Source organism: Parambassis ranga, chromosome 6, assembly GCF_900634625.1.
Source record: "Parambassis ranga chromosome 6, fParRan2.1, whole genome shotgun sequence".
Classification (NCBI taxonomy): Eukaryota; Metazoa; Chordata; class Actinopteri; family Ambassidae; genus Parambassis; species Parambassis ranga.
The window spans coordinates 3,828,368-3,845,879 of NC_041027.1; the positions used below are offsets into that span (position 1 = coordinate 3,828,368).

The 17,512-nt window shown below is 39.8% G+C and overlaps 1 protein-coding gene across 1 annotated transcript in view; it reads right to left on the reverse strand.

The window, feature by feature from the left end:
* Positions 1-11,355: 11,355 nt before the first annotated feature.
* The window catches only part of tmtc2b (transmembrane O-mannosyltransferase targeting cadherins 2b), an 84,772-nt gene continuing 78,615 nt past the window's right edge, over positions 11,356-17,512 (reverse strand). The window contains exon 12 of the mRNA XM_028408071.1: positions 11,356-13,383. Coding sequence (XP_028263872.1) covers positions 13,204-13,383 — 180 coding nt within the window. The 3' untranslated portion in view covers positions 11,356-13,203. The remainder of the gene's footprint in view (positions 13,384-17,512) is intronic.

A 17,512-nucleotide genomic window follows, 5' to 3' on the forward strand; every position in this document is an offset into this window, starting at 1 on the left:
AAGCCCCAAAAATCGTAACCACCCTCTAGTAATATTTACCTCTCCTGCCCTGAGCTCAGACCACTCATCTGGCAAAATGTTAGGATGCGTATACAGTATGTAAACAAAACCTTGAGATCGCATTACTTGTGTATAAACAAACTCAAAGAATTCAACATTTATCCAGAAAGTTATTGTAATAGCCTTTCCACAGCGGTTTGTCCTGTGATTAGAGAAGGCGACAGTGAAGGTCATCTTCTTCCTCTACCTACTCTTCCTCCGATACAAAGAGGTCAGTGACAGGTTCATCAAAGCTTAAGGCAACCCTTAAAAGCAATGTGATAAATGATAGTGAAATGATAAACCTCTTCATGATTGTTCTCATACTCTGTGCCAAATAATGAGGCAATGGCCCCTGCTAAATGTTTGTCCTACTGATTTGATCCATTCTATAAAAGTGGGAGTAGTTTGACTTGACCTCTGAACAGAAGACAGTTTGGATCTTGATTTATTGATTGTAATGTTTTCCTTCCATGAAAGCAAACAGTATAGACACAAACCACTTGTGTACTGCTGGTGTTTATGGAACACAGGCTGTGAGCTACTTCAGGCGGTCAGTTTGCTACTCTCACATAACATAATCCTCCATTCCTACAAGACAGGTCTACAAAAACCCTGGGTATGTCCAAAACTTGTCTGGATCAGCAGTAATTAAACCATTGATAACATCTACTCTTTACCCCTTTCTTGTCACAATATGGAGCCTAAACACTGTCCCCAGTGTCTCAATTTTTCTTCTACCTCTGAATGGTAAGGGTGTACTTTAGTACTTTAGTAAAAAAATGCATTGTGCTAAATCCACTTTTCAACCAGGTGTAAGAAGTTTTTACATTCTTTCCGCTGACCTCCTGTCAACTTGCTGCTACTGTGGTAGTTGCTGGAGAAGCTGTGAGGACATACATTGGGGCATTAGTAAAAGGTCACTGCATTAACTCAAAGGAAATAGGGCAGCAATAACATTTGTTATGAAACCCCTGTCTGCTCCCTCAGTGGCAGAAGTGTTTTTTTTTTCATCTCACCTGCATATTTTTGTGTAGCAAGTTTTAACTCACCAACACTTAGAGCTAATAGGGAAGACTGCCCAATATGGGCCACAGATGTTGATTTGAAGGGGTCATTTGCTCTTGATGTTGTTTTAACACAAGTATTTTAGCTGACTGACCCAGCAGTAATTTATGATCCCTGGGGAATTTCAGGAAATTGTGGTGATATTGTAATTGCAAGGGGACATTTTTAGCACCTTGCAGGTCACTGGGCATCATTGTCAGGTCAGAGGTCTGGTAAGCAAAGTGGCTTTTTTATCAGAGAGGATTGTTTAAAGGAGGCTAGTGATGCAGCACCTTTAAGTTTTACTTTTCATTATTATGGTTGAGTTAGAATGACCAATGAGTTTTTAATATTGTATCCACTATACTCATTCCGTACTGTTCAAACAGTCAAAGAGTAAATCATGCAGAAAAAATAAAAGGAGTCTGTGCAGTCCTGCTGCTGCACCACCTTCAGTATTTCCTCCAGGTGTCTGTCACACAAAGAGTTGCTCTGTGAGTCAAAACACACCTAGGAACGTTACAAAGCAGCACTCTAATAATGAAAGGCTTTGTACAGGCAGTGCATTTAAAGGAAGTTCAAATAAATTAAGAAAGAATCACCTCTAAATTCACTGCTTGTAAATTCAGCTGGGTGTTTTTCCTGCAGAGAAGGAGCTGTGTTAAGCATACATTAACAATAGAAGCACACACAGTAGCAGCTGTTCTCGTTTCTTTTTGATTGGCTGTGCACCTTCTCCTTAGGACTGACAGCTTAATGTGAAAGAGTCATAGACAGTCTGTCCCACCAGGTAAACAACAGCAGCCTGGATTCCATCTAAATGTGAAGTGTATCTTCTGAAAATCTGCAAAAAAAAAGAAGAAATAATTAAGAATGGTGTGAATCAGAGTGCTAGTTTTGTCAGTATGGGCAGTATGGCAGTGTAGGCAGCATTGCAATCTCAGTTGTTTAAATGAAATGTTTTTCTTTTTCTTTATAACACCAAGGAATGTTTTTATGTCTTTATCAGTACATATTTTATGCAACAGATGCTGTCAGCAGAAAGGTCAATCTTCTTCTAATAAGTGAATTCCATGCAACAGAGCCCATGTCAGATGGGAGAAAACTTTTCACCTAATTGAAATTAATATGTTTATGTCCCTGAAGAGTGGGTTTGAATCTGTGCCTAAGTTTAAAGAGTGGCCATATTGGCAAGGCCTAAGTCAACCTAGCTCTGAATTGATCAAAGTGTGGGCAAATAGGTGTAGTGAGATGGAGCTAATGTAGGTGTTCAACAATCTAAGCAGGCAGCCTGTGATCACAGGCACCATTGGCAATCAAGTTATATTGTATAAGCATGGAAGTGTTAGATTAAACAACAACTTGTGGGAGCATAAAAAGTGGTGTTGTGGAGTGTGCAGAGATAGTACATAATGAGAAAGAACTCTTCCTGCTATTATCAAAACATTATACCTCTTTCCTTAGGATGGACCACTGCATTGGACAAATTCAGAGGGTTTTGCTGAGACGCAATCAAGAGTTACTGTGTGTTTCCAGAAAACCTTTTCAATTTCCCTGCTCCTGTCAGCAAATCAGATTATGGCAGTATTTAATTTTAAGATCCAGATGAGTGCAAAAAAACCCAAAACAGAGCTCCTGAGTGCACAAATTGTTCAGAAAAAAATAACCACAGTATTTGGCAGTTATACTGCAACTTTGCTGGTATTACTCCACAAGAGAATGCAATAAAGGAAGTCAGCATGCTGCCTGATGAGTGACCAAGAAACACTCAAGGAAATATGACCATCAGCCTAATGGTTGCAATACAAAACAGTTATATTTTATACTTCCCACTGAGCCAACATCATTTTGACAAGTATACAAATCTGATTGCTTCCTTTTTTCCTTCTTCCCACTAAAGTTAAATAACACTCAAAATGCACTCAAGTGATGACTGATATGATGAATTTAAAAAAATAAGTTATAAACTCTGGGAAAGCAGATTGTTTACCTGTTGTTTACACTACATACGGTCATCAAAAAACGAAGGGTGTGAAGATCAGCTGTGTTGAACTCTTGCTGTAAATGATCACTGTGCAGAGCTTTGCTTCTGGCATCAATGGGAACATTGTGTGTTTTCTCCTGTCTGCTTTGAAACACAACAGAAACAGCAATGCGTGCCGTTTTGCAGAATTCTCCTCTCATGATGTAGGTCTGTGGCCTCGAGCTGCTCCAGCATGGCTGTGGATGGCAGACTTCACACAATCAAAGGGTTACAATTAGGCTTATAACAGGGCTATCAGGGACCTGGTTCGAAAAAGAAGACTCCGCACATGTGAGGCTATAGGTCGCTTAAACAGATGTAAATCATATACATGCCTTGGCAAAGAATGAGTAGAAATGGGGTTGTGCATGCTAACTGTTTTAACAGCACTGAGTGTATTTAAGTCACATAAACATTTCATCATAGGAACAACTACAATTCTTTTATATTTTATTTATCTTTAAAATTCTTTACTATCTAGCAAAAAAAAGCCTCACTGGCAGATTAACAGAAAATGTTGTACAAGAATCTGATTTCTAGCTTTCCAATATGAATCATGAACCCTTTCAAAGTAAGTAGTCTGTGTCCATGATGTCTAAATTTTGCAGTAGATATGATCATTACTATTAGCACAAGAGAATTAATGGTGAAAAAATATCCAAATCAGGAAACACTCTGTTTTGTATCAGAATTAGCAGCCTGCAGGATTCTTCTGGAGCTCAGTCAGGCCCACTGGTAGGTGTCCAAACCACAACTTTAAAAAGTTTTCCATTGGAATTCATATCAGACCTGTGAGGGGGCCTCTAGGCTGGAACCTTGGTGCTTAGCGTCCTGAAGCCTATATTTGCAAATTACCTCCTTCACCAGTTAAGTGTAGAATAACACATAGCGGCCTGCCTGGGCCAGCTACTGCAGAGAGAGGAGATATGGGGCAGGACTAAAGAGGGTGTCAAACCTGGCTAACTGAAACCCTGCTGATATGAGACCTGTTGGTCCTTCCACTTTCACCCACTGGTGTCCCATTTCTGTTATTATGGTATTTTTTTAAAGGCAAGTGTCCAGAGTTGTTAGCAGCAGACTTTTTTACTGGTTTGTGACATGAGGGTATAATAAAGCCGACCACGCACACTTGAGCATGGTGTCCGTGTTCTAGATTTGCATGATGGATGGTGGCAGTGGCTGAGTGGGACAGGTTGCCTGCTCTAATGGGTCTCTGAGGAACTTAATCAGCCATTCCCACAGCGCTAAGGATAAATAACAAGCTGGACAACTCTGCTCGAGGGGGGTCCAGCAAAGAAAGAGCTGACTGATAGCACTTTTTTTGCATTAAAAAAATGAAGAACTCTTTGTAAGTATATTGATGAAAAAAAGTTCTGAGAGAAATCAAAATTGTATCCAGCCTGTTAGTCAACCTAGAGTGCACAAGGGTGGATTTATATGCATAGAATCAGAATTTCCAATTTCTGCAGTAAGGACCGTGTGGCTGCTGTTGTAGAGAATTTTTCAGTAAATAAAGGCAGAATCATAGCTTTCCACTGAACAGCACAGCCATGGGATTCACTGCAACATGAGCTGTGTACTGAAAAAGCATGCCAAATGTTTTAAGGTATACTGGCGACATATTGCATATTGCATTTCCTTCTTGTACTCATTTTGCACCTTTTGGATGATTTACTCATGTGTGTTAAAAAGAATAAAGGATCAGCAGATCAATGGATTCTGTGTGTTAGCGGGGTGGCGTCACTCCAATGACAAAGCCCCATCCAGATGGGAAACATGCCCAAATGTAGAGAGCTTTGCAGTGTGCGTCATGAATATCTTGGCATTGAAAGTTGTGTATCTACCCAGAGGAAGGCAGATAAAGTTTAATTCTGCGGTCAGCAGGCTTGAAACAAACAAACAAACACAGACGAGGACTGATTGGAAAGCAACATCAGAAGCACAATCTGGCAAAACAGTGAAGGTGGAAAGCTGGCATAGCTATGTGCTGAGTGGCTGATGAGTGGAAACGGGTGAGTGGGGGGAAAAACCACAAAGCTCACATGTGAACTAATTAGAAGGAATGCAGGACAGGTGAGTGTGGGAAAGAAAAGCAGCCATATTTCAGTACATAACATTGCAAATGAAGATGTCAATGTATCAGTAGGCTCCTTCTCCTGGGAAGACCCCCTGCTGTATCAACATAGCAGGAGAAGAATAACTATGAAAAACAACTCACAAATAATCCTTCACTGGGTATTTACTAGATGTAAACACTTTCTCAGGTGTATATAAACAGAGCAGTGCTGAATCATGCTGAAGTAAAGAGCCCCTGGCAGCAGCAGCAGCAGCAGCAGCAGCTAACACTAAAAAAGAAGCACATCTGCATTCAGATTGGATGTGAGTGTGAAGTTCTTTACTGGCCCCAAAATCACTGCAATTCAATGTGATGGCTGTGGTGAACTAGCTGACAGCAGTTAGAGACGTGTGTCTTTGTGTGTCCTTCCAGAGCAACTTCAACATGGTTATTAAAATGGAAGTGACAGTTCAGCCCAGTTTTCCAAGTCGTGTTACACCTTTCTGAGCTGAAGTGCGAGAAATTAAATTAAATTCTTACTTAAAGAGTGGAAGACCAGCTGTGGGTATTGCATCCAGAAAGACACAGAATATTAGCAGGTAACACCCACATAGAGGTACTACCTCATTAGCAAACATTTCCAAAATTCGTGAGTGTTCATCTATTGCCAACTATGTTATGTAGTGGATGAATATTATATATAATAATATATACCGGTATGTAAGATCCATTTTGGGGTCTTTAAGGACCTATGAATAACACAACCGTACATTGCCACAGAGTCCATGCAGTTACCCACAACTAACTAGAAGTGACTGAGGTGTTGGCTGTCTGGGTTCAAAACCTCCTCAAACCCAAGGATATAACTTCTAACCAGACACAAAAGAATAACTAACAGTGGATGCACATTCTGAGTCTGTTTTCTGGCTGCATCCTGGCACGACTGCTGGGGGAAAATACTGGAAAACAGTGACCCTGTTACAAAGGCCTCTGCATAGGATATAGATTAGGAAGAGCAATATGAAAATCTAAATTCATGCGGCCCCCACCCTGTTGTTCAGATTTGACACGTCTCAGTCTACTGTAATACTTTTTTCAATAACTCTGTATTTTTGGTGCTTTTGTCAGTGTTTTCTGAAATGCCATAAACGCACATACACATACACTATGACTTACTCCTAAGCTCTGTTGTAGTAAAACCTAGAACATACACGTAGGAAGTGCCTTTGGGGGCCTATCCACAAGAAAAGCATGATTGTTCCTTACATGACTTCATTACTGGAACAGCCTGCTAAAATCTTTTCTGGCACTAATTTCCTCAAGAAAAATCAAGAATCTAAAAATAATACGTTTGCAGGAAAATTACACTTCTTATTCTGTGAATATGTAAGCCTAAGCTTACCTTTTTTATGGAATCCACCCCACCAGTAGAGATTTAATGAAATCAGATAAACTCCGAAATACCACTATCTATGCTGTAATCAACTGAAGTTACTGAGCATGTGCGGCCTTGCTCGTCACCATCACTGTTGCTCAAACAGTTGGACCTCCACTATGGCTGTCGGTATGCGTTAAATCACCTGGAATCACCTCTCTGTGGGTCAGATGAGTAATTCCTCTTTATCATTCTATAGCACGACATTGATCTTCAGGACAGCCGCAAGTAGGAGCTGAGAGCCCACGCTGGATCACACACAGCCCACCTATAAATATTGCCCCCCCCCCTAAACATGCAAGAAGCCCATGTGATGGTCTGAATGGAAATCCAGCTGTCTGGAGATGGACCTGCTGTTTTGACAGTGCACTACTGGATCTTCACATCATGTGTCCATCTCTGGAACTAATCAATCCTGACACGCACAGACCACACCTGCTTCCTCTATGGCTTCCACGCACAGAGGACATATGTACACAGATATAAAATACATATGCATTGTTTTGTTCCACTTTGGAGGTTTTACTGCAGTTTAGCTTCCCAGTAAGCATAGAGGGAGGAAAAAGTACATTCTGTCTGTGCAGACATAAAAAATACTGCCATTTCCTGAGATGTGTAGGTGTGTTCTGAAGGCCTCTTGGGTTTGGATGTTAATAGTGCTCTGTAAATCCTCAGAGGTGGCCATTTTCGGGAGATGGGGATCTGGGTTTTGTCTCTGACTTCCTTTTTGTGCTAACATTGTACACCTGCACACAAGCCTGAATGTGCTCTGACTGCAATAGCTGGTATATAAGGGGATACAGTCCAAACAGAGAAACAGAAGAGCTTACTTCATCGCCAGAAATTAGTCAGAACCCATAATGGGTTGGGGAGGATTCTGCGAGACCTGGCACATTCGAGTTCTGGGAATCAAAAGCAGCTTCAGCTTCAGACTTTTCACTAGATGTTTTCCAAACACATATTAGACTTGTCAGTGTGCTGGTGTGAAAACTAACCAAATATAGAGTGCAGCAGTGCTGAACAGAAGATTTATGGCATGGATGACAGCAAAACCACCCAATGTGTTCATTTCCTACCATGTGCCAGAGCGCTCTACACGCATACGCTAATTTCAACGATAATATCAAAAACTTTCCCAGTCGGCTGTCATTACTCTGCATATCTGCATGTAGTCTGAAAGCAAAGGATGTGACACTGCCATTATGATAAATGTGCTGTCATTTTACTTGACTACATGGGGCTCAGGATACATATACGATGATTGTTCGAGATGATATTCAGTTATTATAATAAACCTAATGTTTCGTATTAGAATATGGGCAGTATAAACACTTTTTAGAGAGAGTTCAGTATTTAATAATAAGTAATAACATTGACCATGGTTTACCTGTTTTTGTAATGTTAATGCAAATTCAAAAATAAAATAATCAAAAAACAGACAAAAATGAAGTTAAACTCTTCAACTGGCAATTTAGTCAAATATAGTATCAGTAATAGTGATGAAATAAGGGCCAAAATAGAGGACCTTTTTAGATGTAATGTCAGTAAAATTGCTAGACTAGACTAGAGAAAACATTACTCTAGCTTGGGAATGTTCCTGCATTACTTCAAGGTGGTTAACCCAAATTTGTTGTCACAGCAGAGCTGTAGAAAACACAACAGAAAGACACATTTTAGACTCAGATTTATATGGTAAATGATAAGTTTGTTGCTGATGGGAGAAGGTTAACAGAATATAAAACAAGACCGTCTTCTTCTTGGTGAAAACAAGTTGTTTTAAAGGTAGGGTAGGAGATTTCATTCTGATGCACTTTTTGTTAAATTAGTGTAACTTCTCTTTACAATCTGATAGCAACCAATTAGTTCAGCAGTTTTGCATTAAAACGAAGAATATTAATAATCTGTGGAAGCTACAAAACGCTAAAAACATCAGCCAATCCTCCAGGACGACCCTGCATGGAGTATTGGTTGGTTGTCACTCTCTTTTTGCTCTGCACGCACCAGAGAGGTACGTGCATGATGGCCGAAGTCACAGACTGCAGCTCGTCTTCAGGTAATGCGCGTCCATGTGATTGGAGGCGTGGCTTCGGGGTGAGCTCCGAGAGAAAGGGGCGTGCGTTTTCTTTCGAAATCTGGATGACTCTCACTGAGTTTTTAAAATCTCCTACCTTACCTTTAATAGCACCATCCACTCTTCTTCTTACAGACATCGACACTCTTTTGAATGCCTAATCATTATGTGATATAAGATATCAATAGCCTCTTTAAACTTTACCCTTTTATAATTACCACACTGCATTCAGCACACGTAGCCACTGAGCTATATTTGAACACACACAAAGAAAGACAATTTCCTTTTTGGACATCAAAACACTTCAATAATATGAGGCATCTCATGCAGGAGCTTCATCTTAATGCTTCTTCTATCAAATAATAACAATGGGTATTGGGTCCAGAGGGGAGGACTTCTCAGCATCACGCACAGGCCGCTTGCTAGGGGTTAGGGTTGGCTGGGCACTGTGAGAGCCTGGCTCAGGTACCCGAGATCAAAGTAGCGATAGTTCATCAGCACATACCACAAAATATTTGCTTGATAACAGCGGGCAGATTTTTGTCCAGATCACAGTGTAATAAGAGAAAATTCCTTTCTCCAGTTTGAACCAATCTGAGGTGCAGGAGGTTATATAAAGCAATGAAGCACACTGAAGACAGACTCGGGTGATCCACAGCAGAGAACAGTAAATATAATCATCATTTCTATAACATTTTCTCCCTCACTCTTCTTGACCAACTTGTCTGACACATCTATTTTTGTATATGTAAATGTGCTGTTGGGAATCAGTGTGTCACTTCAAATCAGTCTGACCCCCTTCAGATTTTCTTTAATTGCAGGCTTCTTGCAGCACATAAGAGTGGTGTTAGAGAGTTAGATCCTTACCACTGTAACCCAAGCTGTGCAGTGCTAACAAGAACTGACAAAATGATATCCTTTGCATAAACAAGCATAAACACTTGAGTGTTGAGAGGTTTAAAGGCAAATGAGGACACCAGAGCCCAGAGACATCACTGTTTGTTTAAAGACCCAGTGATACTCAGATCCAAACAAACTACTCAGCTCAACATGTGTCTGTTCATTTAAGGAAAGCAAGACTTTAAGTAGTACAGTGAAGCTGTGTGGCCCCATAAAAATCCAAACATAAGCTGTACATAAAGAAAATGTTCTCATAAAGACCACCAAATAGAAACTAAGGCCAATACGGCACCAATCAGTGCCTTTTTTTTCATTTAATGTAAATGCACCACTGTCACATTAAGGTTTCTGGGGAGAACTAAAACCGAATACAGACATCAGGTAATGGTTGGAAAGATTTGATTGTGGTGGTGAGCTATAAGAAACTGGATATGTCATCTATATGGCAGCTTGAGATTGAAGTGGAGAGTGTGTGAGGGCAGAGTGAGGCATACTTAACCTGGCTGTAGGTGATTATCAAATAGTAAGTCTGTACAGTGGTGCATGAAATATTCGTACATAGTAAGAAACTCAAGAAGTAGATGAGGAGAGGAGGAGCAGAGGAGATAAAGCTGGAAGGGAGATAATTGAGAGCAGGTGTTCTAATGAAGGTCTCAGCAGAGCAGGAGGAGGAGGAGGAGGAGGAGGAGGAGGAGGAGGACTACTCAACAGACAAAATCACTCATCTCAGCACTCACTTTTAGTATGTTTGTAGCTTTTTGTAGTTTTCTATGATCTGGGAATTTTGGTCTTTAACAAATGTGGTACATATTTTTGTAAAGGATGTTAAAATGTTTTACAAAATAAATCATACTATTGTTAGGTAAAAGGAATAATCTTCTGAAATATCTGCACTGCCTTTCAGCCTGGATCAGGAGGTGTTTACAGTTTTGTAACGACCATGTTAGTGGATGCTGTATACTGGAAGCGACCCAGCTTGCCGTCTGTTTCATATAGCAAGGAATAAAACTTCTTATAGCATGACTCTACAACCAGAACAAAACAGCAAGTTGTTGTATTTCAGTATTTTCCAAGATGAGGCACACCTGTGTTATGAGAAGAGGAGTCAAACTGGACTGGAACGTGCAAGCATTCCAGTCCAATAAAGAAAGCTGAGCACCATGGTGAGCCCGGATCATGGGAGCAGACCTTCCACCGCAGACATGTGAGAAACATCACAAGGCAGGCTGCCTCGCTCTCAGGGAAGGGCCTTTTTGCTTGTCAGCAGGGTCTGAATTGAGGGGGCGGCTGAAATTGAAGCAACCACCAGTCATATGCACACACTGTGCTACCACTTCCATATGGGAATATTTACATGCCCTCTTTGTTGTTCGTAGATCAAAACAGAGGAGATCCATCTGAGTTGATTTTATGACACATTTCAGCAAATTTGCAAAGGGGGACTTTAAATGCCCTGTAAAAGCTGTTCCACAGCATGCAGGACCACCCCATTAACTCTGACATCCTACAGAAACACAAAGAGACCCTGATGTAAAACTATACAGTGTGAGTTGTGTGTGTGTGTGTGAGAGAGAGCGGCAGTGAAGGTTAATGAGATCCATAAATGAATGTGTACAAAAATGGCAGCGCAGGAAGCCCCCAAAAAAGCAGAACACCATAAATTTATTCTGGAAAAAAATGCAACATTGGGAAGAAAAAAGTCTATTCTGGCACATTGTTCATTTTTATATTACAAAAAGGAGAAAAGGGCTACAAATCTGGATAATTTATACAAATACAACAACTTTCAAAAATAAATTTTAATTTAGTAAACGCTCTGTGAACAAGATTCTGCAATAGCCCACCGCTTGAGATCCCTGAGCCAAGACAACACAGAGTGAAACACTTTTTTTCTCCTTTTTTTACACCTTCACCCAAGCAATAACAATTCTCAGTGTTTTCTTCATAAACACCATATATAATATACACATTAGCACGTCTGGTCTGTGGGGTGTGATATGGCCAAGAAATGAACATGACTATCCTACTTTCCTTTTCACCATCAGTGTTGACAATACAACTGTAACACCATTCAAAATCTGGGTGAGACACAAAAGTGTATACAGTAATGACCACAAATCAACTTCCTTCATTTTACATAGAAAAAAACACAGTGCCAGCTGGTTCTGTTGCTAGGTAACACAAAGCAATAACTTACAATGTAATGGACTAAAGGACACTGATGAAGTTTGTGGCCAAATACATAATCACAAATACATATTCTTACCTACAGAAATGTGTTGTTTCACTTACTGTATGCTGACAACAATAAACAAACAAATAGATGTTAATTACATAGAATATGTACAAATGAGACCAAAACCATTGAGAACAGAATTTTGACAAAATGTGAAATAAATGGGCTCCTTTTTTGCTGCATTGTTTCTGTATACTATACACAATGTTGGTATATATTAGGATTCATTTATACAAACACATTGAAATGACTTTATTCCAACACAAAAGGCATTAAAAATATTTCCCTTCAACGTGCCATGACTGAGCATTGTATGTGATGAAAATGTGTGCATCAGCATGGCTTTTTTATTTGGTTAAATCAGTTTTAGCTACACAAACACACACACACACACACAGGCACACACACTTCAGCATCAGGCATGTGGGAAGGCGTTGTAACTACAGTACCTGCCTCTCTGCGACTTCCACAGGAAGGTAGCTTCACCCTTATTCTTATATCCTTGACAAATGGGTTGCCATGGTGTGACTTCATAATAAGAAGAATAAGAAAAAGTGCACCTGAATGCTACACTTACAAATCATGCAGACAAAAAATTCAATCTTTCCGGGTGCTACTGTTGTGCTGCAGTGGCAAACAAATTAAATTCCCTTTTTTTACTTCAATTGTTCACAGAAATTCAGGACGGTTACTACAAATGGTTTTGCAATAATGGTGCTTGTGATAACTGTTACATCTTCACTATGAAGTGTGTGTAATCTCATAAGCAAATTTAGAATGTGAAACAATACACACAGCGGAGATTCAAACTTAATTTACATTAAGATTAATTTGATTTTGGATAGGTTCCAGTTTTTCATGCTCCTGTATGTTCTTCATTATCAAAATAGAACATTAAACGTTGATGGAAAACAGCCTCCGTGCAGCACTCTGAGATTATTTTCTACCTTTTATATTTGATCTGCTTGGGGACACATTTCACCCATGTGGGCATCCACATGGGTGAAATGATTATGTAAAGAAATGTAATTGATCACAAATGTTGAAGGATGTACCTACGGCCTCACTTTGAGTTCAAGTGCTCTTGTTATAATAGAAAAAAACAAAACATGAATTCTGTGAGAGGACTAATTTTGACTCCAAATACCATGTAGCGCCTGCCAAACAATGAGTGAGCAATGCTTCTGAGGAAAGCCTCTGGCTGGAAGTGTATGCAGAGCTCAGGAGTCATTAGGAGGGGCTGTGCACCACACATTCATGGCCTCTCTGAGCAAACATCCTCCCTGAGTCTCCTCTATCTCTCCTGCATGAGAAGAGTGAATGAGGAGAGCGTAGGCTGTCCTGTTACTCCATGTCTGGCGTGCAGATGGCAGGTAGGCAAGCGGGCCGGGTGAGCTCAGGGGCTCGTGGTCCTGAGGCCCTGTTTCTCCATGATGTTCCACAGCTTACGCAAATTGGACTGGGTGATGGTGTCATCAGGTTTCAGTTGAAGTGCTCGGAGGTAATTGGCTTCAGCTTCTTGTAGCTTCCCATTAAGGTGGAGGATCGCCCCGAGATTCATCAAGGCTGCAGGGTACTGCAAAAAAATGGGGAAACATTTTTTTAGGACATGATGAAATTGATACTAGAGAGACCTATGGGTAGCTGTACTTTTCAAATGTAACATTGCAATAATTCAAAGGATCCTTAAAAACTGCTCTTCAGCAAACCAGCAACGTGATGGACAGCACATCCATCTTTTTTATAATTAACTTGCCTGGGACATAATAAGACGAGTATGAGTAGCTAAACATAATAGCACATATTTACTGACCAAAAATGTTCTTGTCAAACAAGGGACATAACTAACATTTTAAATTTTCCAACTTCTGTAATCTGATAATTAATTCAAATAACACCTACAGTATCTATTCACACTTTGGTGCAATACATATTTAAGAAAAATGTCAGAGCTGATGATTAAATCAGGCTAAACGTTTTTTAAATACCAGTCACTATGATAGAACATTTGGTCACCATGTAAGCAGACCCCAACACGCACACTGGTTCCTGTTTGCCAGACTCTGTTTGGAGTTTGGGTAATCGAGCTGCTTTGCGTGTCCCTGCATCTTGTCTGTGGTCATACATGTCAGAGGGAGCAACCGCCACTTTGAAGTGGGTCTACATGAACATACTGTTTATTCCAGCCGGTGCCGATGGGCAAAGTCATCATCAGAGCGACTGGTGAGTCATGAGTATATAAGTACAGGAAAAGTGTCTAGGGTGCAATCACGTCAAGACTGTGGAGTATCCAGGCCAAGGGAGGGGCCACATTTGATCACTATTTTAGCTTGAAAAAGTGGAAAAGCTGTCTAATCCTGTGGAGAGGCTACTGTTTTACTGCTTGAGACTATTGTAATGTCTGTAATTGCAATTCCTAGGAAACAAGGAATGTTCAAATAAAACAGCCTTGGTTAAAAAAGGTCCAATAATGTGCTTTAACTGCAGTGTTTGTGAATTTTTCCTGTAATTATCTCTACATACATCATTGTCGCTCGGAATAGCGCATGATTACAGCATTGTGACATTTGCTTATGTGCAGCACACAAACCGACAGTTTCTTTCTCAAGCCTATTAACAAATCAAAAGTAACTCTCTGTTTGCATGAGAGAAATGTAATTCCTATATATGTTGTAAGAAATGTGTGGATTACTAAGGTCAATGCGGCTTCCCAATATTGCAACCCCTTATGGGCACAATTTACCATTGACAGACCAACAAATCAGCAGTACAAACTGCATCTAATTGGACACTTTCTCCATGGGTCTGTCTGCTTGTGGATTACAAACTGGTCCAGTATTGTGGCTTGTTCTTTTCTGGCTTTGTTTTACCTGGTGGCAACTGCATCCCATGTTTTTTTTTCTTTTTCACCTTATAATGTGTTTGTCACAGCAGAATATGGTGGACCATGCAAAGAGAATTTGAAAACCGAGGATATAATGGTATCAGCTGCAGCTGTCAAGGTTGCTGGGCAACAGGCATAAGGTTTAATGATGCAAATAATAATTTTTTTTTAAACTATGCAGCAGTTTGATCGTCCAACCTCTGACATTAGAGAGCCCACTAAGTAGAGAGACAATTACTCTCTCCAGCACATCACAATAATGCTGACAATGAGGAAATATGTTAACGTATTATTTAATTAAAAATAAGTATATTTAAGTCATTATATTGCATTTTAGAGGTGTAGTTGTCCAATTTCTTTTTAGAGGGGTTACCCAACACAACCATTTATCTTACTTAGTTTACACTGGAGTTTGCGTGAACTGGCCCCTTTTGCTGGACTGTTAACCCATGTCTGCAAAACTCTCAAAACATCTCTCTGTTTTTCCAGTGTCAAGGTAGGATAAATGATGTTCCACACACGGAACACAGAATAGGACAATATGTACAGTAATGTTTTTCTCATAGGCAGAACAGAACAGCTTACTGTCCTTTGGAAAGGAGCCATCCCTTCTCTCAACACATAAAAACCTGCAAAAGATACCCTGCATAAAGAGGGTAGAGGCTGGCATGACCAACACTTCTAATGTTTCTCATGCACTCCAAATGTGCGACATTGAACTTTAAATTTAAACTATTAAATTTACTACACTTGCTGCACATTGAGCAATTACCCTAATCTCCAATCAAAACAATATTTTCTGTCCGTGCTTTAGAAGCGGCCAACGTTCCTGTATTTAATGGTCGGGGTAATTCTGAGGCCGTTTGCGCTGTAAATTGGCTCCTATTTGACCCCACAATTTGAGGGTTCAAACCACAAAATACTGCTAGGGGATCAATTGGAAAGTTTTTAACAGTTTTCAGAAAACTGCTTGCCAAAATATGACAGCTTATGCACACAGTAACAGTTGAAAGTGACAGTAAAGGAGCCATACTTTATCCGCAATTAGGTGACAAGTAGGTGTATGTAACACTTGTGTCGCTGAAAACAAGTGATGGACCAGTTCTAGGTTCGTGGAGTGGTGTAATTAATAATATTAGGAACAGAGACTTGAAGATTTGTATATAAGCCGGCAGTTTACTTAACAACAATAAATATTTAACAGGTTAATAAACAGATGAATAGATAATGAAATAAAATATCAATAAATAGAATGATAAAAGTATCAATAAATAGATCAATAAAATATGTACTAAAATATCAATAAAAATATCAATGAATATTTACAGTGCAAAATGAGCAATAAACAGTATAAAATAACCCGTTTGGTCCTTCTTATTTAAATAGAGTTTAAAAAGATTTAAATACTGGTTTGCTCTAGTTCTTTCTGTTTCTCTTAGACCGGTCTTTTATATTCTGTATAGCTAATTTAGAACAATTGCTTTAACTAATTTTCAGCTATTTATCTTTGTTTGTTCTGTTTTTCTTGGAGTTAACTCTTTTCTTTAGGGAACAGGTAAGTATTTAGGTTAGTTTTAGTGTGATCTTTTCACAAAAGGTAAGTATTCAGGTACCCTTTAGCAGGAAAACACATAGAAAAAATAAAATACCTTAACCATGTCGCATATACATTTACCTATTCACACCTCAATAATTCCTAAATAATTGTGTTGCAACACAATAATTTCAATTTGGGGATCCCCTTCTAATTTGATCTGTTAAATATCACAGTTCAGTTCAGTTTGTCTTGGTCAAACCGTAACAGTGGTCCGTTTGCGGTGTTTCAGTCCTTGCAGGTTATCCTTCCTTGGGTAGGCTCGCCATCATGCTCACGTAACGTCTTTCAGTTGGTGTGCGCTGTCTCGCGGCTAACTGAAGGTTCCAATGAGTCTGGTCTGTATCTGAGCTGTCCTCAACTCTCCCGGGGGTAGAGAAAAAAAAACCTGGCCAAAACCGTCATCAAGCACTCGCATCAAAATCACTGTTTTGATGTTGGAGGGTTGCCTAAATATGTTAAATAAATGTACAAGATGTTGGATAAACTTAATTTGAAGGAGGTCTTTAGATTTTGCGTATATCAGTTGGTCAGCGTCTGTTTCTATCCGTGTCTTCAGGAGCTCGCACACAGCGCCTGTGACAGCGTCTTAAAGGGACAGTAACATTAAATTTCAACTCACATGAAAGCTGAGAGAAAATAAACGGGAGCTTTAGAGTATGTTAACAGGGTTATTTATTAAATAGTCATTGCTATGCTTTCACCGCTATTTATTAACTGTATATATATATTTGTACTTGCGATATATATATATATATATTATTCATGCTATTTAATTGATTTTAATTATTTATTACCCTATTTGGACCATGGGTTACATACTCCCCTCCTTTCCTGATGCACGTCCCTGTGCATTGCATTGGTAACTACACTGTCATGACTCCGATTGGCTCCCAGGAATTTGGCTCATTTAGAGAGTTTGAAATGGCTGCACTCAAGCTCTGAAACAGTGACTGGACTACTGTCACTAAGGGGTGTCCTAAATGGGGGTAAGTCAGTCTTTGTACGGGCCGTCTATGTCTGCTGGATTTTCTTGGGTGGTTTCCACTACTGGTAGCGTATTCCTCTGGACTCACATCAGGTAAGTCATCCTCTGCTGGATTCATCTGAGGTAAGGTAGTCTCTGGACTCACATCAGGTAAGTCATTCTCTTCCGGATTTATCTCAGGTAAGGTGTTCTCTGGACTCACATCAGGTAAGTCATTCTCTTCCGGATTTATCTCAGGT